The following is a 25,228-nucleotide window of genomic DNA, read 5'->3' as shown; positions in this document are numbered from 1 at the left end:
AGAGAGATAATAATTTGTAATTTTTTTTTATAATTGTATAAAATAAGGAGACTGTGTATTGCATATCCTAGTAGCACAAAATATTGAAAAATATTGAATACACATGTTGTATTTAATAATTTAATTAAATTAATATATTAAAATATTTAATATTAAAATGAGATTTAATATCTATTTAATATTAAATACACATGTATTGAATAATTTTCAATATTTTGTGCTACTATGGTATATACAATTATTTTTGAGGGCATATATGACAAATAAACATTCCAATATGCAATATCAAAAAGAAAATTAAAATTAAAACTTTATATAATCAAACGTGAAGAAGTTTTTTTTTCGTTTGATTATACACCAGAGACCGATATATTTGTAATTTATTTTTTTTAAATGTTTCTTTATAGCTATTATTTATTAATAAAATTCTTTCTACACATGTTGTGCTCATATATATCTATCACATAAATTAAAAATACATAGGGTTTTCTTTTGTTTTTTTTTTTTTTTTTTTTTTTTTTAATTATACAATGCATAAAAATGTGAATACGAACAAAATTACTCTCACGAATATTTGTATGCAAGTAGAACAAACTGCATACAACAACAACAACAACAACAAAAATATGTAATGCATTGTATTAAAGAAAAGAAATTAATTTTCATAAATTATCTTCATCAATGAGAAGTAAAAATTATCTATTGATGTGGTAGAATCGAATCAAATCAAATCAAATCGAATGGAAATCGATTGCGTTAGCAAAACGATGTATCGCAAAGAAAAGAACGAAGCAAGAAATGAAAAAAGGTACGAACGAACGGCCTTACCGAATTAACGATTCTTATCAAGCGTCTTCCTGTCCTCGTCCTGTTTAAACGAACAATATCGGAATCGATAGTTAACCGGGACACGCACACTACCTTCTTGGAAGTAACTAACTAATACGCAAGCTGATTAATAATCGTTCAACGATATAAAAAGAAATAGTCAGTAAGAGAACACGATAACTTTATTCCGAACTAAACAAAATAATTAAATAAGAATTTGAACGTATTTAAACGTATAACAAATGTTTGTTTATATACACGATTTCAAACTTGTAAATAAATAACCACATGAATGGAACAGAAAATTATATTCACGATAAATATATCATTGTATAATTTAAAAGTTACGTTAGTTATTTTATATTTAAATATAATTTATATTTGTGTCGGTGTATTATGGCAGTAAACTGAATGTAAACATGAATTTTATGATTTATTTAATATGAAAATTATTTATTTTATTTTTTATTATATTTATTATATATTTTATTGTATTTATTATTTATTTTATTTTATATATTTATATATTATTTTTATATTATTATTTTATATTATATCAAATATAAATTATCAAATATATATTTATTATATATGTGTTATTATATTTATTATTATATTTATTATATATTTTATTATATTTGATATTTATTTTATTTTATATATATATATATTATTTTTATTTTTTATTATTTTATAATTATCAAATATAAATTATCCAATAAAATTGCATAATTTTTTGACTCAGACAACTATCATAATTATCAACAACATATTTATGATTTACGGTATAATTATACTAAAATACAAATCAAACTATAATTTAGATAATATATATAAACACATACACAATTTTTCAATTTAATAAAAAAAAAAAAAAAAAAACTTTATATATCGATTTATAATACGTATTTAAATATGTATTTGAAAAATAATTTGAATAAAAATGTCATTATAAAAAAAAAAGCAAAAATTCAAATCCTATTACTCGTTTCCTTCTTAACAACATCCAATCGAGAAAAACGATACACTACTACACGCCGTCGCGTATCTATCTATAAAAACCTATACAAAAGTAACTAACTATATACTCAACGTTCAAACATATTCTATCTCTCAAAAACTCCTAACTCCTAACTCCTAACTCTTCGAAGTAAACATGTAAAGAATATTAAAAGATAGCGTTGCTTGGAAATCTCCGAAAATCGTCTTTTATCACCTGCCGATGTGATTTTTCCAACTTATCTATATAACTATCATACAAAAACTCTCTCACACATAGAAAAAAAAAAAAAAAAAAAAAAAAACATATAATATCACTCGTATATCTCTTTTATCTCTCATATTCTTAAAAACGAAAGTCACATGAAGTTTTTTCGATGGAAGTGAACGTTTATATTCAATCGAAAAAAAGGAAGGAAAAAAGAAAAAACCAATTAAAAAAATACCAAATTACGATGAGACGACTTAAACAAGTAGATCGTTATAAATGAAAGATATAGACAAAAAAAAAAAAAAAAAAAAAAACAAGTAGCAAAGAGTATAATTTCAAGATTACTACGATGATCTAGCAGAGGAGCTAGAAATCGTGCGATCTTTCGTCGTTATTAAAAGGAAGGAAGGAAAGGCGGGCGGGGTTCGGGGGGGGGGGTGTAGTTCAGGGGGGGGACAAAGGGAGAGGGAGCAAAGAAAAGAGATAGAGTACATGTTTGTGCATGAGTTAGAACTACATATATGTTTAATAGATATATGTGTGTTTAAGAGAGAGAGAGAGAGAGAGAGAGAGAAAAGGAAAGGGCACAAAGAAAAAAAAAAAAAAAAGGAGGAAAGAAATATCCGGCGGTTCCCATACGGGCCGTGGAGCGCAAAAATGAATCGACGGATGCGACGTAATGAGAAATTGCATTTCCTGGTTATAATCGAACAAGTGAAAAAGAAAACTATGTAAGTATATATATATATATATATGTAGTTGATGTAAATAAAGTAAATAAGTACATTGCTCCCATTAAAAAAAAAAAAAAAAAAAAAAAGAACTGAAGAAACGAAATATTATTGATTCATTTCTAAAAAAAAAAAAAAAAAAAGAAGCTAAAAAATCATATCTTCTCCTTTAATGGACATTTACATACAAACATTGAGAGACACATATATATATATTATAGATAGAGTGAGCTCCTTTAATGGACATATGTATCAAATATCGGGACATACATGTGTGTAAGCACGTATATATATACATATATGTACAAAATACCAAAGTAATAAGTATGAAAAGTTTTAATTCTAACATATAAGCAATAATCTTTTTCAACTAAGCTCAATTTTATTTAAAACAAATAATACTAATTTCGATTTAATTAATGGCTTTAAATTGTACTCTTTAAAACAATCTACAATACATATATGCATATACATATGTATGTATATGCACATACGTAAGTAAAATAAGTAATGTAAGTAAGTAAGTAAGTAAGTAAACAAGTTCATTAAATCGTATTCATTCCTTTACGGTTGTGCATAACCCTTTATCCCAAAAAGCCAAACGATTCGAGAATCCTCCGTCCATCCACCCACGGTGCTCTCACTCCCAGTGTGGGCAGTTTCCTGTACGTCGGTCACGTATTCCTTTTTTTCAGCCTACACACATCCGTGCGCTCGCGCGCATGCGCACAAACGAACGAGCTCCGAACGAAAGGGGGAGAAGGAAGGAAGAGGAAGAGGAGGAGGAGGAGAAGATGAGGAATGAGGAGGAGGGGGGAAGGGGGTTCGTTCCTCATGTTGGAAACTCACTCTTTACACGACACATATACATACACACACACACAACCTACGATGTTCCTTCGTCCCTTTTCCAATACGTATACACGCATACATATCGGTACTTATTTAGAGTCCTACCGTGAGGATGGTCTCTACGTGAATGTGTATGTGTGTTGTGTATATGTATGTAGATGGAGACGTAGAGTCGATACGCTGGTACGTGTCGAGAGTTTGCTCGTACGTTTATATACACAGCTACTACCTCTTCGACTGTGCGTACATGTGATAAACGTGACGTCACGTAGCCGCGTGATCGTGCGAGATAGAGTGGGGGGAGAGCCCATTCATAACCCGAGCAAGGACAGCCTTAAGGCCGCCTTGGACGATACGTTACTTCGATTAGTAACAAACCAACATTTTCTTTCTCTTTCTCTCTCTTTCTTTCTTATTTACTTTCTATACAGCGTATTCCAAATATTTTACGAATCTGTGAATATGCGGTAAATGGCTAAAGAAAATAATTTACGATAAAAGTGAAATAACAATTTTACTCTACAGTTGTTACTAATACCGATCAATAGTAAATAATACAAGGTTACAATTTTGAAAATAATATTATATCATTTTTAGAAATCTTTCGATATTGAATATAACTATTTCTTATCTATTCGTCAAAATGGCGAAAAAAATTAGCGCGGAAATTTAGAAAGAAACAAATGTAATAAACGTTATTAATTTCTTATTAATTTCTTCTCAATAAGCTGTTGTAACAATGTTAAATAAATGAAATTAAATGTTACAAACATTAGAAAGTCTAAATATTTACTAATTTAAATGAAAACTTTATTTTTCAAGATGGCTGCAAATAAAACGCGTGAATTTATTAGCTAAAGAAATAATTCAATTCAAATAAATTTCAAATTACATTTCTTTTTCTTGTTCTTTTTTTTTGTTTTGTTTTATATAAATGAAACATAAAAGAAATAAAATATTCTTTGTAACCTTGATACATTTATATGTGTCCTAAACCGATATATACAAAGTTAAAGCCTATTCCTCTTTCTCTTTCTATCTTGTTCTCGCGCATGGCGATGAATGCGCAATTAAGACACCCTGTAGAAACTACGAGGCGTGCCCACGGATGTACCGCACGGCTGATAGCACGATGGATCACGGCTACAAGCACCGTGTGCGACCAATGAGCCGTATCCTGCTAAACTGTTAAGAAGGAAGTGGTTCGTTGCTGCTCTCTCTCTCTCTCTCTCTCTCTCTCTCTCTCTCTTTCTCTCTCTATATACCATCCTGCTCTTGCTACTCTCTCTTTCTCTCTTCCTCGTGCACTCGTCGTCGTCGTCGTCGTCGTCTCCTGCCTTGAGCGACTACGAACACGCGTTCGTTTGCAATGCGTGTGTATGACTACTAGCCCTGCCTGCTTTCCTTCCCTCTTTATTTTTCTTTCTTTGTTTCTTTCTTTCTCCCTCCCTCCCTCCTTCCGACTCTCACACTCTTCCTTATTCTACTCTTACTCTTACTCTTACATCCATCTACTACTACTACTACTACTACTGTACTTTATTATATCCTTTTCTCGACCATTTCGTAACACATCGGCCGCTTACGAGACACTACGTTTTTGCGGTTATAAAATTTTGCAAAAAGAATCGATTCCCAACTTATACTGTTTAAAGAAACAGGTTGTCTCTTTTTTCCCCTATCTCTATCTCTATGTATTTAACCATGTATATATGATACAATTTAAAAGATACCTTTAATACAATTGTTTACGGTCCATTGCTTGCGTCCTTTTTTTCTTTTTATTTAAATTTCATCGAATGTTTTTTTTTTTTTTAAATAATTCCCGCCAGAATTATAAATCCATATTTACGATATTTGAAATGATCAATCAGATCTTTAGTACAACAATATTTAACTCGTTTTCTAGAATTCTTCATTAATTGTTTCAACACATTCTTCTAAATAATAATAAAATATTAAATGAACTAATTTAAAACGTTATAACGCGCGACAAACTCCAATCGTCTTTAGTGACTAGCCACGACATCTAGCGAATAAATTCCGTTGAAAAAAAAAAACATCACACGCGGCGACATCTAGCTTATTTTTGTAGACATATAAAAATTGATAAACCGATAGATAAAGCATAGATACTGTAGAGAGCCCATTTGGATAGATTTGAAATTATTATTAATAACACTTACCGGAATTTTACTGCTTCGAAGGAAATCTAACAATGCTTCTAATGCACCCAAAGTTGATGCTTGAACATATACACCTCGTTCAGCAAGTCGTATATTTCCAAGAGCACTGCTAAGTTCCTTGGCTATTTCTTCTTTCAAGATATCAACTTCATCCGGCTTTTGAGCGATTTGAAGATTCAATCCTACAATAAAATGTATCAAACAACAAATTGAAATTTGAAATTCATTTCTTTCATTCTATAATACATTAATTATAATAATTAATATTTCAATTACACATACCAGCAATAGCTTTTTCTAAATCTTTTGCTGCTATTTTAACACCTTGTGCAGCCTTGACTTCTCGATACTCGATATATGCATTCTAATGAATACAAAAATAAATTCATTTAAAATGACTGTACTAATTGGATAATTAATTAAACAACATACCTTAACTCTTAATTCTTTTAATGGTTGAGGCATAAGAAGTGATCTTATTTGTGTTACGATGGGTCCATCAGTTCCTGCAACTATCATCGTATCACCTTCTTTCAACATACCATTAACAAGAATGCAGTCTATCGTAGTTCCTAAACCAGGTAGTGCTTTAACTTCTAATACAGTAGCTTGAAGTTCTTCGCTATACATAAGTCTTTTAGCTAACGGGCCCTGGGAAGCATCGACTATTAATGCTAATAAATTTCCCATACCTTCGCCTAAATAATACAAAGAAAAAAACAATCATTCTATTATGTACAACATTTGTTCTCTTTCATATTAACGTTCATTAAATTGCAAGTATACATAATATATAATACAATTGATTGTTATCAAACTTACCTGTTATGGCACTGGTAGGGACTAAAGATACATAACTGCGTGGATCAGGATTTTCATAAAATAGAGCTGCATTTAAACTTTGTTCAGCAAATTGAACGATTACCTCTTTCGAACGTTTCTCAAATTCTCGTTGTGTATTGATAGCTTGACTTTTTATAATATCTTGTACATCTTTACGATTCATCGTTTGCCAATCATATAGCCTATTTTACAAAAAACAAATGAACAAAAATATATGAAATATAATATCAAATTATAATTTAAAATTGTCCAATCAATTATATTTTAAAGTTACCTGTCAATCTTATTAAGAGCTACAACAAACGGACATTTCTTAACTTTTAATAGATTAATACTTTCGATAGTTTGTGGTTCCAAACCATGCATTATATCAACAACTAAAATTGCGATATCGCAAAGAGAGGATCCTCGACTTCTAAGATTACTGAAAGATTCGTGTCCAGGTGTGTCTATTATCAAAAGTCCGGGTATCTTAAATACTTTATCAGCAAACTGTTAAAAACAAACAATCAATATCCTCGACAGTTACAAAATAATAATAACATTAATAATAAAAGTAGCTCGTAAAAAATTTGATGTTTTAACCAAATACTTACACCTTTAACATGTTTCGTTGATTCTTGTATCGCTTCAATTGGTACATTGGTTGCACCAATCTGTTGAGTGATACCACCAGCTTCGCCATCCTGTACGTTAGTTCTTCTCAATTTATCAAGAATCTTTGTTTTGCCAGTATCTACATGGCCTAAAACACAAACTACAGCTGCTCTCAGATTATCCAACGATTTCTTCTTTTCAGCTTCGAGACGTCGATTTTTAATGCGTTCCTGCGCACGTTCCTTTTTCCGAGCAGCATCCGGTACTCTATCTTCCAATCCACTATCTTCCTCACTTTCATCCTCCGATTCTGATTCACTTTCGCTCTCACTTTCAGACTCACTTTCAGACGATTCTTTATTTTCTAAATCTCCTACCAAATGTGATTTGTCTGCATTGGACAAAATCGTTTCCTTTGTTTCTTCAGAAGTTTTCGATGCTTCATCAGATTTATCTATAGAATTATAACAAGTCTTATGAATATTAGAGTAATTAGAATATAGAGTAAAATGATATTAAAACAATAATTACCTTCCTCTTCTTGTTCCTCACCACTACTTTCAGCATCCCAAGAATCTTTGACCTCCTCTTCCTTTTTCTCAGGCACATCTTTCGGTGTTTGATCAATTATTTCAACTTGAACGCGATCCGTGTCCGTTTCAGTATCTTCTGATTTTTTTTCATCTTTCTCCTCAATGCTGGTTTGTTGCTTCATTTTATTTGGCCTTATTCTGGCGCCTAATAAAAAAAAAAAAAAAAAATAAAATAAAATAAATATTGAATGTAATAGTTATGTCAAAATAATTTATTAATTGTTTATTGAAAAATATCATTTTCAACGTACCTGCCCTAGGCTTTTTATCTCCAACATCTGGTAGATCTAAACCTTGAGCTTTGAGAGCGTTAATCATAGCTTGCGCTCTTGCTCTATCCTGTTTTTGTTTCGTAGTTAAAAGTTTTCCTTCCGCTTTCAATCTTTCTTTCCTCTGCTTTTCTTTTAATTTTTTCTTTTCCTTTCGTTCTTTTTCCAATTGAATTTGTTCTAGTCTTGCTTTCTCGCGTAATTCTTCTTGTCTTATTCTTTCCTCTTCTTCTCGTTTTAATCTTTCCTCTTCTTCCTTTAATTTTCTCAAGGCCTCTTGCATTGCTTCAATGGTCTTCTTACCAGGTCCCTTACCTGGCATCATAAATTTAATTATGTAAATGTGAAAATGAATATTTGTTTAAATATAGAAATCATATTTCGAAACATTGTGTAAAGTTGTATAATTGTTAATGAAAAATTACCTTTTTCTTTAGGTTCATCTTTAGCAGCACCTTTCTTCTTTTTCTTCTTTCCTTCTTCGGGTTTCGCTACATCTTCCTCTGGTTCTACAACGGTGGCTGCTTTTTCTTCTACTTCTTGTTTCTCATTCTGCTTTTCTTTAGCTGGTTTTTTTGTTGCTTCACTACTTTCAGCCTTCTTAGCAGCCTCCTAAGAAAATATGTTTGATGTTTTTTTTTTTTATATTATTAAAATTTACTTATATAATACATCTTTGTAATGTATATTAAATATTCTGATACCCACCGCTTTTTTTAAAGCCAACTTCTTCTGTTTTTCTCGTTCCTTCTTCTCTTTCTTTTTTTGTGCTGCCGTTTTAACAGTACCACCTTCCATTTCATCTTCAGCGATAACACTTGTGTCATCATTTGCTTGTTCATTATTAATATCATTTTTAATATCTTCCTTTAATTCCTTGTTTTCACCTTTATCCTTCTTCTTATCTTTTTTCGTCTTTTTCTTTTTCTCTTCTGGTTCATCTTTAGTTTCTGAAGTTACTGCACTTTCTTTAACACCTTCTTTATTTTCTGACGTGTCTTTAGAAGATTCTTTGACTTCTTTAACTTGTGCTTTTTGACCGGAATATTCTAATTCCAATTCAGCAAGAACTTTTTCAATGTCCTCGTCACTATCATTACGCTTTCTTCTTGCTATTCATATAAACAAATACATTTGTAATTAATTGTAAAATTATACATTATACTATGATTTAAAAATATAAAATGGCGTGTACACGTGGTACATAAAAATCTAAACATTAGCGATAGCATTAAAAATAAATTTCACTTAATGGAATTAGGCATCATGCATTTGTAATCATAAATTATACATGTATGTATGTACATATATTTTCTTGAAACTAGTAATATGTTCCCTATTCTTGACAGATGTATAGTAAAAATGATCATAAAATAAATATCAAATATAAAACAATATTATAATGTTCAATACTTCAACAAATTCCTAATGAACACAATTATTGCATAAAGTTACGTAAATTGTAATATATCGAGACGAAATATTGGTTAGATTAATCACATATGTTATCGATAGAATTGAGGTTAAGCGAAAAGCAGACGACATTTGTTAAGACGATAAATAACCTTCGATTTATGTAATAACAGTTATGTTGATTAATTTAAAAGTTGTTTATATTATAAAATTAAATAATATCAAAATGAATATAAAAATTTGTATTACCTTTCTTCCCTTTTTTCGGCTGAGATTCCTGCATCTTTACTGATTTTTATATGAACTTAATTTCTGTTTTACACAATAAGTATTTTTTTTCTTTCCGAATGTCGCGATTTAATAAATTTAATTACGTTAAATATCGTCCTTTCTATCATACGGATATTTGTATGTAAATTTTTCCTTTCTCCGATCACGACAAAAGTAACACACTTGCGATCAAATCATATCATAGATATTCCATATATACAATAACGGTAGATATCAGTCTGAAGTTGTTTTGAAATAACCTTAAGTTAGTCAAATATCGTTTGATCACAGCTATCGACATCGATTATAGAATTTTATTATCGAATAATATCGATGTTTTTACAGATTTTCACTGGTTCGTGATTATCCAATCAGATACGTTAAATGCCTTCTTTGTCGCACGTGATTGGCTTACCACTCTTAATTTTTATTTTACTCACATTTCTCATTTTAAAATATCATTTTCTAATAAATATATAATATTTCTTATAAAAATACATACATAAATTAATTCTTATTATAATAAACATTAATCACAATAAATAATTGAATATTTATCGAAACAACATCTGCCATTGGCACGTTCCATTGATGATAACCAATCAACTCGCAGTACACGTGCAAATGTCATCGAAGCCAACCAATCAACATTGTCGAATTGTTGTTGTTCGCAACGCCTATATTTTTTGATTTATGAAAACTAGTACACGTTAAAATATGAAATAAAAATTCTTCTCGTAAAAGATTATTTAATATTATGTTTACATTGTTATAAGAAGAGTATCAAATGTAAACTAACATGATTATCAGAATAAAATATCAAAAAATAAGCTGACAGAAAATAGATAGTGAGAAAATAAAATATAGTAAAACCAAATGTAATCTATTTGATGTTATCACTAATTCTGTGATAAGAATTTGCGATTTAATTAATAAGAAGATTAATACAATCTATAAATTAAGTCGATTATTTCTTTTATTTTTTTAATGACGTATATATTTGAAAAAAAAATGTACATTAGAAAATCATTTTTATAATTCTAAATCTGTTAATTATGTAATTTCGTATTTGTAATTCCTAATCAATGCTGTCATAATTTTATCAAATATAAGTAAAGTATATTATTACATTAAAATTACATTTTTTTACATTGCAATAAAATGTAAAAAATATTGATACAAATTAAATTGTACAATCTAAATTTTATCTCTCAATTATTTTCAAAAAAATTAAATAATTTGAAGCTTATTTTGGGTGTCGTGTTTTAAAGTAGCATTAAATGAAGGAATTTTGTTAATTGTTTTATAGATTATAACTTGTTACTGAATCATACAACAATAAAATAACAAAGAATAAAAAAAAAGAAATCAAATTTATCCTATTCACAAGATTCTGAAATTGATTAAAATGAATAAATTTGTTTTCAAATTTTCTTTATGCCAATCGTGTTGTTTATTTAATTATTTTTTATTTTATTTTATTTTTTTTTTTGAAAGTTTCTTAATTCGATGCCTTATACAAAATATCACCGTGCGTATTTTTATTTACAAGTTTGAGAAAAATTCAATGTTTTTTAAATACTTTGAACTTCTCCGTCATTTATACACGTACACACATGCATATATTTATGAATATACAGATAATTCTTTAATATAACACGGTTATTAATTAAAAAAAAAACAAATATTTAACAATTCACAAATAAAATGAATTAATACAATACAATGTAATAATATATAAAAATAATGAAACCCTATTTTGACGATGATTACTCCTAATTCAGACCAAAACCATTTTATTAGAAATACCGTTTTATACGGGGAATTATCTGTATTTCTTTACTCTCTATATCTATATATATGCATATGCATGAAGTAATTGCTAAGTAAAAATAAACTTTCTAAGATATTTGGAATACCGCCCGAAAAAAAGTTCAACGTCATCGCATTTCGCAGCTCAGAATTTTCTGCATTGCTAAGTTGTCGTCACATAGATTGGGTAATAAAATTCGCGGTGGGAGTATTTCGAAGGAGCATTGAAAGACAGGTAAACGCGGACACACGTAATCAACGCAGTGAAAGTATGTTATTACATAGATTACTAGACGAATATATAATAGAATTCGAATCGACGTATAAATGTATCTACAAAGGATAATAACTTACTACGAATTAACATCTCATGTGCATCTGTGCATAATAAATCTATAAGTATATAGATTTTTTTCATTTATGGCGGTATTCTAATACAGGGTTTCAGGGTTTCTCAAATTGTTACTGGCTATCTTGTATGGGGTCGCCAAAATTTCAACATAACTAACAAAATTCTTGGAAGCTAAGCTATTGAAAATTAATGAAAAATCAACTTGGCAACAACACACTTTTAATATATCTACGATTTTATGATAATAAGAGAGAGAAAATAGTATATAATAGTAAAGTTTATATTGTGAGTCGTGAAAATATTAAGCTCAGGTAAAGAGAATTCGCCAAAAATCGAAAAAGTTTGAAAAACCCTGATCTTATTAACAATATTTATATGTTTATGCATATACTTAATATACATAGATAATTAATAATCTAATAAAATTACATATATCGATCTAATTCGTTAGATCTGTCGTCAAAATTTCGTTAGTAATTAATTAACGATTATCTAACTCACCAATTAATAATATTATTAACATTGCATTAAACAGAAGTAGATACACATAATTCGTTGTGTAAATATCTGTTATTTGATATAAATAAAAATATTTATTAGGTCATTAAGTATGAAATATCCGATTTCAAATTGAAAGTCATCGGAGTAATCGAACGTTTCATACTTAATGACCTAATATATATATATATATTTATAAATATATATCAAAAAAAGAAAAAATTACAATTTTTCAGCGGTTTCGGTAGAACCTTGGTCGTGTTATCAGTCACCCTTTGTCGGATTCTCGATAAAGAAAATAATCGATTTTACTTCATTATTCTTTTTTCATAAGAAAAGATAGTCCCTTCGATACCAGCAGTTAAAATTTCTTGAGAATCTGTTACAAAATTGAAAGATATATATTTTGAATAAAAAAGAAAAAAAAAGAACTTCAGATCATCAATTATGAAATGAACTTTTAATACATACCGATTAGGATCTAAGCCTGATAATCAGGAAACACTTTTCGAAAGATTCTTTTGTGGTTATTTAACATCAAACATTGAAGTTTTAATCGTAAGTACTCAAATCAAGGAGATCTAAAATCGATCGATTCGATTTGACGTTTTTTGTTTCAAATAGAACGAGATATAAAGAATGAGAGAAAAGAGAATACTTGAGAATACGATGTACTGAGTAGAGATCTAATTATTTTTTGCTAAAATTAAAATGTCTAAAAACAACAAAAAAAAAAACACAAAATTGAGAAGAGAAGAAAAAAAGGAAAGAATATCTAATTTTATAATCGCGAAATAATGTTCAATGAAGAATAATTTCTTGTACATATTATTCCTTAATTACAACGATATTTTTTCCGCTTTCTCTTGTTTCTCAATATCATGTTTACGCCGCCTTTCTTCCTTATCCCTTCTAATAAATTCCGGATCATTCCAATATTGAACCTCTCCGCTAGCATAAAGTACGAAAATTATGTTGGTAACGACAAAGACTCCAAAGACGACCCAAAATACAAGTCTCCACTCGGTCATCAAACCATTTGGTGTAAATGCTCTTACGATATAAGGTGTAATGATACCGGTTAAAGCACCCATTCCATTAACCACAGCCATCAAGGAGCCGGAATAATTTGGACTTAGGTCAAGTCCGTTTACTTTCATGCCAGGATAAAATGTACCTGTTGTAGTAAAGCAAGATAAAGATATTTTTAATTGCATTGCATTTAAATTTACGTAATGAACATTTAACGAGAATAATGTTATGCAAATTGTGACTAGTTAGTTATGAAAATATAATAAATAAATAGGACATACCCATTAGAGTCATTCCGATGGTAAACATAACGACGACAATGGTCCTGTCACATTCCGCATAGGATGCTCCAACGAGAAAAGCACCTGGTCCAATAGAGGCTATAGTAGTACCAAGTTTTCTTACATTTGTACGAGACATAAATCCACTTGTAATCATCTTGTCGGCTAACCAGGAAGATATTAAACTAGAAATCCACATGCACAGATAAGGTAAGGAAGATAAATAACCGTTGTTCTTGATCGAGAACTTCATAACGTTGTTCATGTACGTTGGGAGATCAGTGACCATCGTGAAGAAGCCCCAATCGTGGCCAACTTGGGCAGCTACCAATGCCCAGAATGGTATCGACGAAAACATGTGTCGCCATGGTACTAATGGTGGTTTCTTGTGAGTATGTGCGCTCATACGATCATGTAAATATTTCAATTCTCGTTCGGAAATAAATGGATGTTCGTCAGGATTGTTATAACACAATATGGTCCACGCGATGAACCATAGTACACCGACGAATCCAAAAAGATAGAATACGGCAGCCCAACCAATCGAAGAATCTTGAAGAATGACACCAGAAATGGAAGTACCGAAAACTGTACCCAACAAAGCACCAGCGAATACCAACGAGCCTAATTTCGATCTCTCTTCAGGAGGTGTCCATTGAGCTAACATCGAGTTCAAAGCAGGGTACGTCGTACCTTCGCCGAGACCCATCAAAAAACGTAAAATTATAAGAGCCGTTGCTCCACCGAATTCGACTGCGATCGGTGTTAACAGTGTTGTCACTGCGGTCGAAAGGATTCCTAGACCAAGTGAATACTTTCCACCAAATCTTTCAGCCAAAAGACCACCTGGTAGATGAGTTATTATATATCCCCAATAAAATGCAGACAATATTGTGCCCTGAAAACAATAAATTAAGTATTATATTAATGTACAAATTAATCGAGTTAAATACGAATGAAGAATAAGATTTCGATGAAACATTTTATCTGCCAATTGGATACCATTTGCAAACACATATGGTACTAGTAGAAATAGTACAAATATTGAATAAGAGTAAAGAGAAAGAATTTTATTGATATAAATTCTCGATAGGTCAATCGCCTTTGCTCACCTGCTGGCCTTCAGTCCATTCGTAAGTGCCAGATTGTTTCTCTTCGACGATGCGATCTTCTGGGAAAGCAGAACAAGTATTGTCTAACGAGGTTCCGTTTGTCCCATTAATAGGTTTAACCATCTGCGTCAAAGCGATCGACAGGCATACTCTCATGATATAGGCATTGACGACTGCAAGAAAACCCATCACGGCGAATACCAAACGTTGCGGTACTCCCGCACCTGAAAGCAATGAAAAATAAAAAGGAACACGTACAATGCATTTAAAATCATATCGACCAAACGATCTAGTGACTTGAATTCAACATAGCTTTTGAAACGTTCGACCATAGAATATCAAACGTTGCATTCACCGTTGCTTTCTAGCGTTTTGGTTTTAACTGACACGTGTATCTCTTTGTATGCATTTGTGTGTTTCTAATGTGTATGTGTGTGTGTGTGTGGGTGGGTGCGTGCTTGAGCACGTGCATTTGTATGTGTCAATAAAATATCAGAAGAGCTATCTAGGCTATTGAAATGTTATTTATATTTTTATTTATATTTGTTGATTTAATTTTCTATGTAAAATGATTATGACCATGATATAATTGTACGGTAGTAAAATCGGAAAATCCTCGACATCTATTCAATATTTATGTCCAACTTCCTTATTACATCAATTAATGCTTTTAATGGCATTAGATTTATGTCCTGATATAAAACAACATTTAATTGTTTCTAACTAATTACAACCATTTGTAAGTATTATTAATATTATTATTATCAAATATGTTCTATCCTATACATATACATATAGAATACAAATATTAATTAATTCAAAATAATGAGAATAATCGACGTTAATAGGTAGAATAGTAATAAGCTGAGTAGTAACATGATGAGACTAAAGGGACATCAAAATTCGAAGGAAATATCCCTTAGAAGTACATCTACCATGATACGAGGATAGCATGTCAATCATGAACGACAAACATCAACGTTCAACTCTAAAGCACGATCTACGATTTAACAAGATACATACACAGCACACACATAGATTTAGATACAAATACAAAGTAAAGAGATCGATAGAAGGTCTCGTACAAATGCATTTAACGTGCTCCTTGCGACAAAGTCGATCGTTACGTCGAAAGGAAAGCAGGAACTGGAAAACGAGGGTCGTAGTCGAGGTCGAGGTAAACTTTGCGCAAAGGGAATTGCAATTAGCGTTTGATTTAACGTTAGATTTAATCAGAATAGAATGAAGAGAGAGAGAGAGAAGGCAAATTATCGATATAAAAGGAGAAAGGGGATCGAGAACCGTACATCGTTGTAAAAGTCAACCTTCGTTAAACTTTCCGAAGTAATTAATTATTTCATTGAAAATTAATGAAATTCATTCTATGACCGGCCAAGAATTCAATCTGTCTCTAAATAAAAAGACACCTTGTGTTATTTTATATCTTAAAGGATAAATAAATAAATATATATATATTTTTTTTTATTATTTTGTTAACATAAATCTTCCTACCGACGTTATTTCGACGAAATAATAATGTGTTTACGATTGAGAATAGAATTGTTGGAATAATAAAATCCTACGTAAGATTGATTACGAAGAAAAATTCATCATGAAATATACAAATAAAAATTATACAAATATAAAGATAAATATAAGAGGAGAAAGAAATTGTTTAGTCATATTGCAAAGTTTGTTTCGTTATTCGGAGAAATAATCAAAAGAAAATGTAATCAAATGAAAGAAATCATTTCGAAAAGTTCAAACACGTAACACTTTTTTTTTTTTTTTTATTTATTTATTTTTTTTATTTTTTTTTTTAATTTTACATCGGCAATTTCCTTCCACTCTTTTTCTCGAATGGAAAGGTAACTCGTTATAACGATCATGGAATGTAAGACATCGCTGATCCTTTACACAACACAGAGAAACGAAAGGAGATAGAGAGAGAGTGGCAAAAGAAATACATAGAGAGAGAGAGAGAGAGAGAGAGAGAGAGAGAGAGAGAGGGAGAGAGAAAAGTCTTGTCAAAACAAAATTATTGAGCAAGAGTCTTCTTCTCGCACACATTCCTTTATGTGTAATCAATTTAATATCAAATGATTATATAACTACTGTGTTACATTTTCTGGTTTACTATTATTATTATATATATATATATCTCTCTCTTTCTCTCTTCTCTCTTTCTTTCTATCTTTTCATATACAACGATATAACAGTTCTATAGATACCTGTCATTTTTTATGGACGAGTATTATCATCAAGGTCTCTCTTCTTAAGTATAAACGTTTTAAGCGTTTCTTGTAAATGACAAACGACGGATTTCATATCTACATATATACACACACACACACATATTAACACATACGCATACATGCATACGACACAGTTGTGTTCTATGTAACACGTGTTTAAAAGTAAGTCTATTATATAGTGTGTGTACAATTGAAATTCATACATGGGTATAATTAGAAATGTGTATAAAAGTAAGTTAATTCGTGTGTATAAAATTAAAATTCCTAGGTATATATGTTTATGCATAATTTTTATGAGGATGTATGTGTATGTGTGTATGTGTGTGTATTTATTAGTATATAAATGTATTAAGTATTTACATGTGTAGTAGATAATTCAGTGTTTACATATGTAGAACGGAACGGAATTGTAAAGTCGTAAAAATTGGCAAGAAAATCGTCAAAGTCGTTGGTAGATTTCTTTTTGTTTACATCTACTTGAGGAAATGGTCGTCTCGTCATTACAAGTTACACTTAGAAATCTCTTATTTTCTACGATCCACTTTTGAAAGTTCCACTCGATTAGGAAGTGCAAGATGAAACGAGAGGAGGGAAGGTTTCTAGAACATTTTCCATATTCTATTAATCGGTATGTCGATTCTCGTTCAATCCAATGACACATATTTCTCTCTCTCTCTCTCTCTCTCTCTCTCTCTATCTATCTATCTATCTATCTATCTATCTATCTATCTCTTTCTGTATTTGTCTAATTTTAATTAAAATTACATGGAACTTCCCATCTTTTATTTTTATTCTGTTATCTTTTTGATTTTTTTTCGACACGATTGTTGTAATTTTATCCTTTTGTTCTATCTTTCTCTATTTGTAATAATTAAAAAAAGACAATCAACTCCCCCCTCCCATGATACATCCCTAGTAACACAAAATATTGAAAAATATTAAATACAATATTAACCTTTGCTTATTACACTTGGTTAAAAGGACCGAGACATTTTTTTGCAACTTGAGTCGTTTCATTTTTCTCAATTGTACTCAACTTTGGTAATTTTTTCAACATATTTCAATTTAATTTAAAGCTATAAAATTTATATAGTCTTTTGAAGTAAGTATTAAAGAAGTCTGAAAAAAAATATTGAAGTAAATCTATGCAATAGTTTCTTTTTTATAAGTAGTTTTGTCGCTCGGGTCCTTTGGACCCAGGTGTGGTAAGCGTGTTACTTCAGAAAGTGTAGTAAAAATTAATTAATTAATTAAAAAATTAAAAATTAATTTTTAATATTAAATACACATGTATTCAATATTTTCTGCTACTGGGAGTTGTAATCATGTAAATAATATTTATGTTGATTTTCTATTTTCTAAAAAGGTTAACACAATATTTTATTTAATCCATTTTCCTCTTTCTCTCGACATTTTTTCTTGCTCGTTTGCTATAGTAATCGGTTATTAAAAAAAAAAATAAAACGGAAATTGCCATCCCACTGTGACAGAAAATTACAGGAATTAGATATCTTGCGCTCGAATGATTCTCTCCCATCTAGTTATCTCTTTTTCTCTTTCTCTTTTTATTTCTCTAGTTTGTATCCTTTCTTTATTCTCCCTATTTTCCTATAGGAATTTGTATACAAACAACTATGTTACAAAGTTATTTCGATTTCTCATCGGTATATTTTGGAATTCCCTTATTCATGAGATAAGATAAAATGATCGTTAATGTTTATATCTATCTATTTATCAATCTCTGAAGTGTATTTAAGTAGATTTCTTTTTTTTTTTTCTTTTTTTTATATATCAAAGAACGATATAAAAGAATAAATTGAATTAAGGAAAAAGCAAAAGAAAATAAAAGAAAAGAAAAGAAAAGAAAAATATATAATAACTAGGAGTGCACCGCCATGCTTTGCTGTGGTTCACAATCAGTCCGATACACACGTCTTTAAGTCAATGAATCTCTTTGTTAATAAACAAATAATTCGCGATTAATAAAATAATATTGCGATTATAAATTGAGATATTAACTATCCTATCTTTCAAGTTGAATGAAACTGCACAAAGTGTGCAAAATTTGATTAAAATCGGTTCAGTAGTTTAGGAGTCCATTATAGACCAACAACGTGACACGTAATTTATATATATTAAGATAAAATAATATTGCGATTATAAATTGAGATATTAACTATCCTATCTTTCAAGTTGAATGAAACTGCACAAAGTGTGCAAAATTTGATTAAAATCGGTTCAGTAGTTTAGGAGTCTATTGCGGACAAACTACGTGACACATAATTTATATATATTAAGATAAAATAATACAAATTATACAACATATGTACATACATAAGTTTTAATCTCATATAAATATATTATAATAATTTACAAGACATTGTTTTTTTTAACTCATCTATCATGTATTATAAATCAAAAAAGATAATAAATATGCAATATATGAAAAGAATTTCGATTAGATGTTGAAGTGACGAATGAAGTGAAATCGATCGATCTTTACGATCGAAAGATTGCAATGGACACTTGAAAGATTAAAATGGGATTGATCGAGGTGATCGATCGAGTCAAGAGATTAAGAAAAAAAATGAAAAAAAAAAAAAAAAAAAAGAGAAGAAAAGAAGATTCGTTTAATCGAAACTATCGATATCAATACAATTACTTCAATGTTAATCGCGTATATAAAATGTTAATGAAAAATCCCTTTCTTTTTTTTTTTTTTTTTTTTTTTTTGATACTTACTTTATATTCTTATTGTCATAAATATTGTTTCGTGTTATACACACGTAAATGTTTATTATCGTTCGGCATTAGAACGAAGAGACGCTATCATAATCTTCATATCTTTTTGACTTGTTTCGCGTAATTGGTCGTATAATGAAATAAATCACAATCAAAGCAAGTGAACGTGATTTTATGCGAATTCATAGTAAGTATACATGATTAAAATATATACGAAGTTATTATATAGAAGGAAGATGAAAGAAGAATAATGAAAAAAAAAAAAAACAAAAAAAAAAAGAAGAGAAACATGATAAGAACAAAAATTGTACAGTAATAAGAAAAGGAGAATCAAAGAATGGACTATCATATCTTTGAGTGTCTTTTTACAATTTAAAAACTAGAGAAAAATAAAAAATAAAAGAACACACAGACAGAGAGACAGACAGAGATAGAGAAAAATATTAAAAAAAAAATTAAAATAAGAATCAAAGAAGTGATGTGTCATCGTTGAGTATCTTTTTTTTTTTTTTTTTTTAATTAAAACTTGAAAATGACAGAGAGATAAGGATAAAAAGAAAAAGAGAGAGAGATAAATATAAACCGTAATTATGATTATAAGTGAACTAATCGTAAGTTGTTAAAAATTGAAAACATTATTTTATGTTTTATTTCATATTGAAATTATTTCTATTATAAAATGAATCATGAAATAAATTTGTAAAATGTTTTCACTTATTATTAATTCATTGTCATAATTATCGTGCCAAAAGAAGAAAAAAAAATAGATGTGTGCAAATCACACACGGTAGAAGTTGAAACCTTCAAAGAAAACCACAAGCTTCGAGACGTGAATATATCGAAAGTAATTGAATTGTAATACAGTGCCATCTATTGAAAGAACCTTATAGAACCTAGATAATCTCTAAATAAAAATCTTTAAATTAGTAATAAAAAAATACATAAAAATAGATAAAAATTGTGCTATGTGCTAAGTTGGAATAAATCACGTGAAATAAAATTAATTTCCAAAGGAACCCGGACCAAGTGTAATAAACAAAGGTTAATATTGTATTGAATATTTTTCAATAATTTCTGTTACTAGGGAATTTTGAAAAATTACATTTAATAGTAATTGCAACATTTTATCGAAATTACTTCACTTTCTTAAACGAAAGGGAACAAGAAATAAGACAATTACAAAAACAAAGTACAAATTGTAAAAAAACAAAAACAAAAACAAACGAACAAACAAATGACACTTATAAATTGACAATTGTTATCAAATTTTTCCACATTACAATAGAGACATGAGATATTATCTTAAGGTTTACAAAATTAAAACGATCGTATTAAATAGATATTAAAAGTAAGTAATGAACCCCTTTTTTTATGAACAGCAGATCAAGCCAAGATAAAAGAAAAGAAAAGAAATAAAAATAAATAAAAAAAGAAACAATAATTAACACGAACAAGATAAGACTCAAAGAGAGAGATCAAGGTTGTCGAAATTTTTCCATGCTTTTCTTAATTAAAAAAATAACAAGGAAAAAAAAACACATTAACATATTATACAATGATAAAGGAATGTAAAAATGATCGAATTAAAATGGAAATTAACAATTAAATTAATAGAATGAATCTCTATATCGATGCTATTACGTAGAAGAAGAAAAAAACAAAAAAAGAAAAGAAAAGAAATAAAATAAAATAAAAAGAGAGAAGAAATAATGTGATCATAGTAATCATTCCTATTAAATGTGATATATATATTAAAAGTAAGTATATATATATGCATTTACTTAATTACAAAATTAAACACATTTTTTGAATAACAGCATGTATACCGTGTCTTCTAATACATTGTATGTTTATTCTGTGTATGTATGTATATTCTCACACACATATAAATGAATATACATACATACATGAACACACAATTATCATTCTCACCATTCTCAACATAAACCCCAATTACATGCAAACGTGATTTAACTTGATCAATTGTTCATTCCAGTTTAAATGATCTTTCACGATTATAGTAGGAAGCTGCGCCTTTGTGCATTATTATCGAACAGACTAATCGAGTTGATCGATTGGTTCGTTTACGTAAAAAAACATGTCGCGAGCTTTCAAAGTTAAAAGGCACGTTCGTTCGTTCGTTCATTCGTTCGTTTGTATGTTCGTTCATTTATATGTTCCGTTGGACGTTCACAAAATTCCAAAGGAGTCGTGAGTTTCTACACATACAATCTTGTGTATGTGTGTGTATTTGTATATAGATATATATATATATATGTGTATGTTATTCACTCACTACTTGCTTACTTTGTCTTTACATATCGTACAGTTTCACTTTCATATGACGTCATGATTTTTTTTGTTTTGATTTTTTTGTTTTGATTTTTTTGTTTTGATTTTTTTCTTCTTCCTCTTCTTCTTCTTCTTCTTCTTCGTCTTTTTTCCTTTTATGCAAACCAACTGTTTTGAAATTAATTTGTCTGTTTCATCGGACGAATCGTCAAGTATTTATGAGGAAACAATTGCAATCTTTCGTAAATGAAATTTCGTTTATCCTTAATGTCTCATTTTTTCATTTTATCCTTTATACTTATGAATTATTGTTAATCTTAATTATCTGATTTTCCTTATTTTAATATAATTACTTATATTTTTAACTTTTAATGTTGATTATGAGTAATATTTGTTGTCTTAATTAAGATTCATTTTATATACAAATAATGGATCGTTTTAAATCGATATCGATGTCACGAAAATCGAAAACCGAAAACCGAAAAGAAAAGAAAAGAAAAGAAAAGAAAAGAAAATATTTATTAATTTAATTATATACAGATGATAACAAAGAGAAACAAAAAAAGAAGAAGAAGAAGAACAAGAAGATGAAGAAGAAGAAGAAGAAGAAGAAGAAGAAGAAGAAGAAGAAGAAGAAGAAGAAGAAGATGAAGAAGATGAAGAAGAAGAAGAAGATGAAGAAGAAGAAGAAGAAGAAGAAGCACGAAAATTACAGAGAATAAAGTATGACAAAGTTTAACAACGTTCAATTAGTGGAATCCGTTTATTTCTTTTTAATCCTATCGAGAAGAACAAAAATCAATTTCTTATCTCTTGTCCTACAACAACACACAACATATAACATAAGATCTTTGGACTGAAAACAAATTCTTGAAACACTATGATATTGTATTAGATCAACCCCAAGTGTTATCGATAAGGATAGAAGAAGAGAATGTCATGTTTTTTTTTTTTGATCAATGACGAATGCTTACTGATTCGTATCGTTCATCTTTGTTTTTTCTTTTTTTTTTTTGTTTTTTTTTTTTTTTGAATTTTTTATCCTATCAAAAAAAAAAGAAACTTACGTAGGTTAATCCTGTTTATCGTTTTTAATCTATGATATTCTAATCTCTCGTGCAATTATATAATCAAAACAAACAATGTAAATGTGTAAAAAAAAAAAAAACAGATGTGTGCAGATCATACACGATAGAAGTGAAAACTTGTAAAGAAAAGCAAGTTTCGAAAGTAATTGAATTGTAATACAGTGCCATCTATTGAAAGAACCTTACAGAACCTAGATAAGCTCTAAATACAAATCTTTAAATTAGTAATAAAAAATAATAATAAAAAGAAAATCGCGATTAAAAATTGTGCTATGTGCTAAGTTGGAAAAAATTGCGTGAAATAAAATTAAATTTCATTAAAATAAGTTGAGTAGTTTTGGAATTATTAATGGACAAACATATTTTGACAATGAATTTTTATATATAGATATATTGTTAATTAATAATAAAAATATAGATATAATATATAATTAATTAATTAATATATAGAATTAAATTATATATATTGAATTGTATTAATTAATTAATTATTTTTGTTTCATCGGTTATCTCGGTTTCTTCCGTTTCACGTTATTCCGTTTCACGATTATTCAAATCACCCTAATTCTAAAGAAATTTTCACTTGAAAAATGCAATACAAGAAAAGAACAAAAAACCAAGTCCAAGCTAAACTTATGAAACGCAACAGTGAAAGATCGAACTTAACAATTTTAAAATCAAAATACTTAAGTAACACAGTTATGACAAAAAAAAAATAAAATATGAAATAAAACGATAACAATCTGTGTATTGTACATGTTTAACACGAATCTCAACGAACGAACGAATGAACAAACACAATAAAAATCTTGTGTTGGCCAATTAAAGGTTTTGTTGTGACAATGGCGAAAGGAAACACAACGTCGACGTAGCATGATCTAATTTTCACGAAAGATTTGAAAAATGTGTTAAAGTATAAATATATAATGTATAATCATCTCAATACGTTAAAACTTACAGCACACTTTCCAAGCAGACAGCATCTTGATATCGTTCCAGATTCGTGTCCACTACAATGACCGATTTTTCCTTTTACTCGTTTTTCCTTTTCTGCTATGTTTCTTTTTTCTTTTCAAATCAATCTCTATACATACATGTATTTCTATGTATTTCTATGTATGTATGTATGTATGTATGTTTACGGTGAGCACCAACCACCCTGCTGTTTTTCTTCACGACACGAATTAGTAGTTCAATTCCTCTTGGATATTTTTCAATTAAAACAATAATAATCCCCTTTTGTTCTCTTTCAATAAAAAAAAAAAAAAAAAAAACGCTGATAGGACAATATTCTCGTATATTCAGAAAGAAAGAAAGAAAGAAAGAAAGAAAGAAAGTTCGTGAAGAAGAAAAAAAAGAAAAAAAATAGAAAACAGGTGGCTCGTTACTCGTCGTCCGATTAGAGTCGATCGGCTCTCGTCGTACGCGCCTTTCGATCGACTGAATCGGCATCCAGCACAAATTCGCTTTATAAATGGGAACCACCATTAAGCGCGCTTAAACCAAGAAAGAGAGAGCGAGAGAGAGAGAGAGAGAGAGGAGAACAAATCAGCGATAAGAAGGCAAGTAAGTGCATACTCTCTCTATTCTCACCACCTGTAATATACCTAAACGTTTTATTCGTACTCTCGGTGAAACTGACAACGGATTAGACGACTTAGACCATAACTGAGAATCATCGTTAACCAATCACAAGAAAAAGAAGAAACTATTTCTTTAAAGGATTATTTAAGAATTCTGTCAATCTCAATTCATATTACGACAAAACAAAAAATAAAATGTACGATTGTAGATAACATTTACATTATTATTTTATAATATTAATAAAAAGAATACGTGTGTGTGTGTGTGTGTGTTGGTGGGTGAAAAAAAATGTGTTTAAAATTAAATTAGTTTGTTTTGTTATTTTCTGCTAAATCTATACAAAAAAAAAAAAAATATGTAATTGTGTAATAAATAGAAACTATATAAT

General features: G+C 29.3%; 2 protein-coding genes across 3 annotated transcripts in view; both read right to left on the bottom strand.

The window, feature by feature from the left end:
- Window positions 1–10,033, bottom strand: part of eIF5B (eukaryotic translation initiation factor 5B) — a 35,262-nt gene extending 25,229 nt beyond the window's left edge. Inside the window, exons 1-11 of the mRNA XM_015317359.2 lie at window positions 9,772–10,033; window positions 8,818–9,221; window positions 8,535–8,721; window positions 8,092–8,424; window positions 7,779–7,985; window positions 7,247–7,701; window positions 6,925–7,142; window positions 6,630–6,832; window positions 6,240–6,505; window positions 6,090–6,171; window positions 5,808–5,989 (exon numbers count right to left, since the gene is read on the bottom strand). Of these exons, the coding sequence (XP_015172845.2) occupies window positions 5,808–5,989; window positions 6,090–6,171; window positions 6,240–6,505; window positions 6,630–6,832; window positions 6,925–7,142; window positions 7,247–7,701; window positions 7,779–7,985; window positions 8,092–8,424; window positions 8,535–8,721; window positions 8,818–9,221; window positions 9,772–9,805 (2,571 nt within the window). The 5' untranslated portion in view covers window positions 9,806–10,033. The remainder of the gene's footprint in view (window positions 1–5,807; window positions 5,990–6,089; window positions 6,172–6,239; window positions 6,506–6,629; window positions 6,833–6,924; window positions 7,143–7,246; window positions 7,702–7,778; window positions 7,986–8,091; window positions 8,425–8,534; window positions 8,722–8,817; window positions 9,222–9,771) is intronic.
- An 842-nt stretch (window positions 10,034–10,875) lies between these two features.
- LOC107064631 (dietary and metabolic glutamate transporter) lies at window positions 10,876–25,040 on the bottom strand. 2 transcript variants are annotated; one of them, XR_016176890.1, is made up of 5 exons: window positions 24,215–25,040; window positions 14,880–15,103; window positions 13,768–14,665; window positions 12,926–13,631; window positions 10,876–12,833 (listed from the first exon to the last, which is right to left on the bottom strand). XR_016176890.1 is itself a non-coding variant. In XM_015317527.2 (4 exons), exons 1-4 carry the CDS (start codon window positions 24,237–24,239, stop codon window positions 13,294–13,296), a joined length of 1,485 nt encoding a protein of 494 aa, XP_015173013.2. In that variant the 5' UTR covers window positions 24,240–25,040; the 3' UTR covers window positions 10,876–13,293. The 2 variants fall into 2 exon arrangements, 1 of the variants encoding a protein (XP_015173013.2); XM_015317527.2 differs by having other exon boundaries at window positions 10,876–13,631.
- Between the last annotated feature and the right edge of the window lie 188 nt (window positions 25,041–25,228).

Source organism: Polistes dominula, unplaced genomic scaffold, assembly GCF_049000335.1.
Source record: "Polistes dominula isolate Pdom_NZ unplaced genomic scaffold, Pdom_raw_medaka contig_33, whole genome shotgun sequence".
In the NCBI taxonomy this organism is placed as follows: domain Eukaryota; kingdom Metazoa; phylum Arthropoda; class Insecta; order Hymenoptera; family Vespidae; genus Polistes; species Polistes dominula.
The sequence above is the reverse complement of the archived record's forward strand: the minus strand, read 5'-3'. Positions and strand labels throughout refer to the sequence as shown.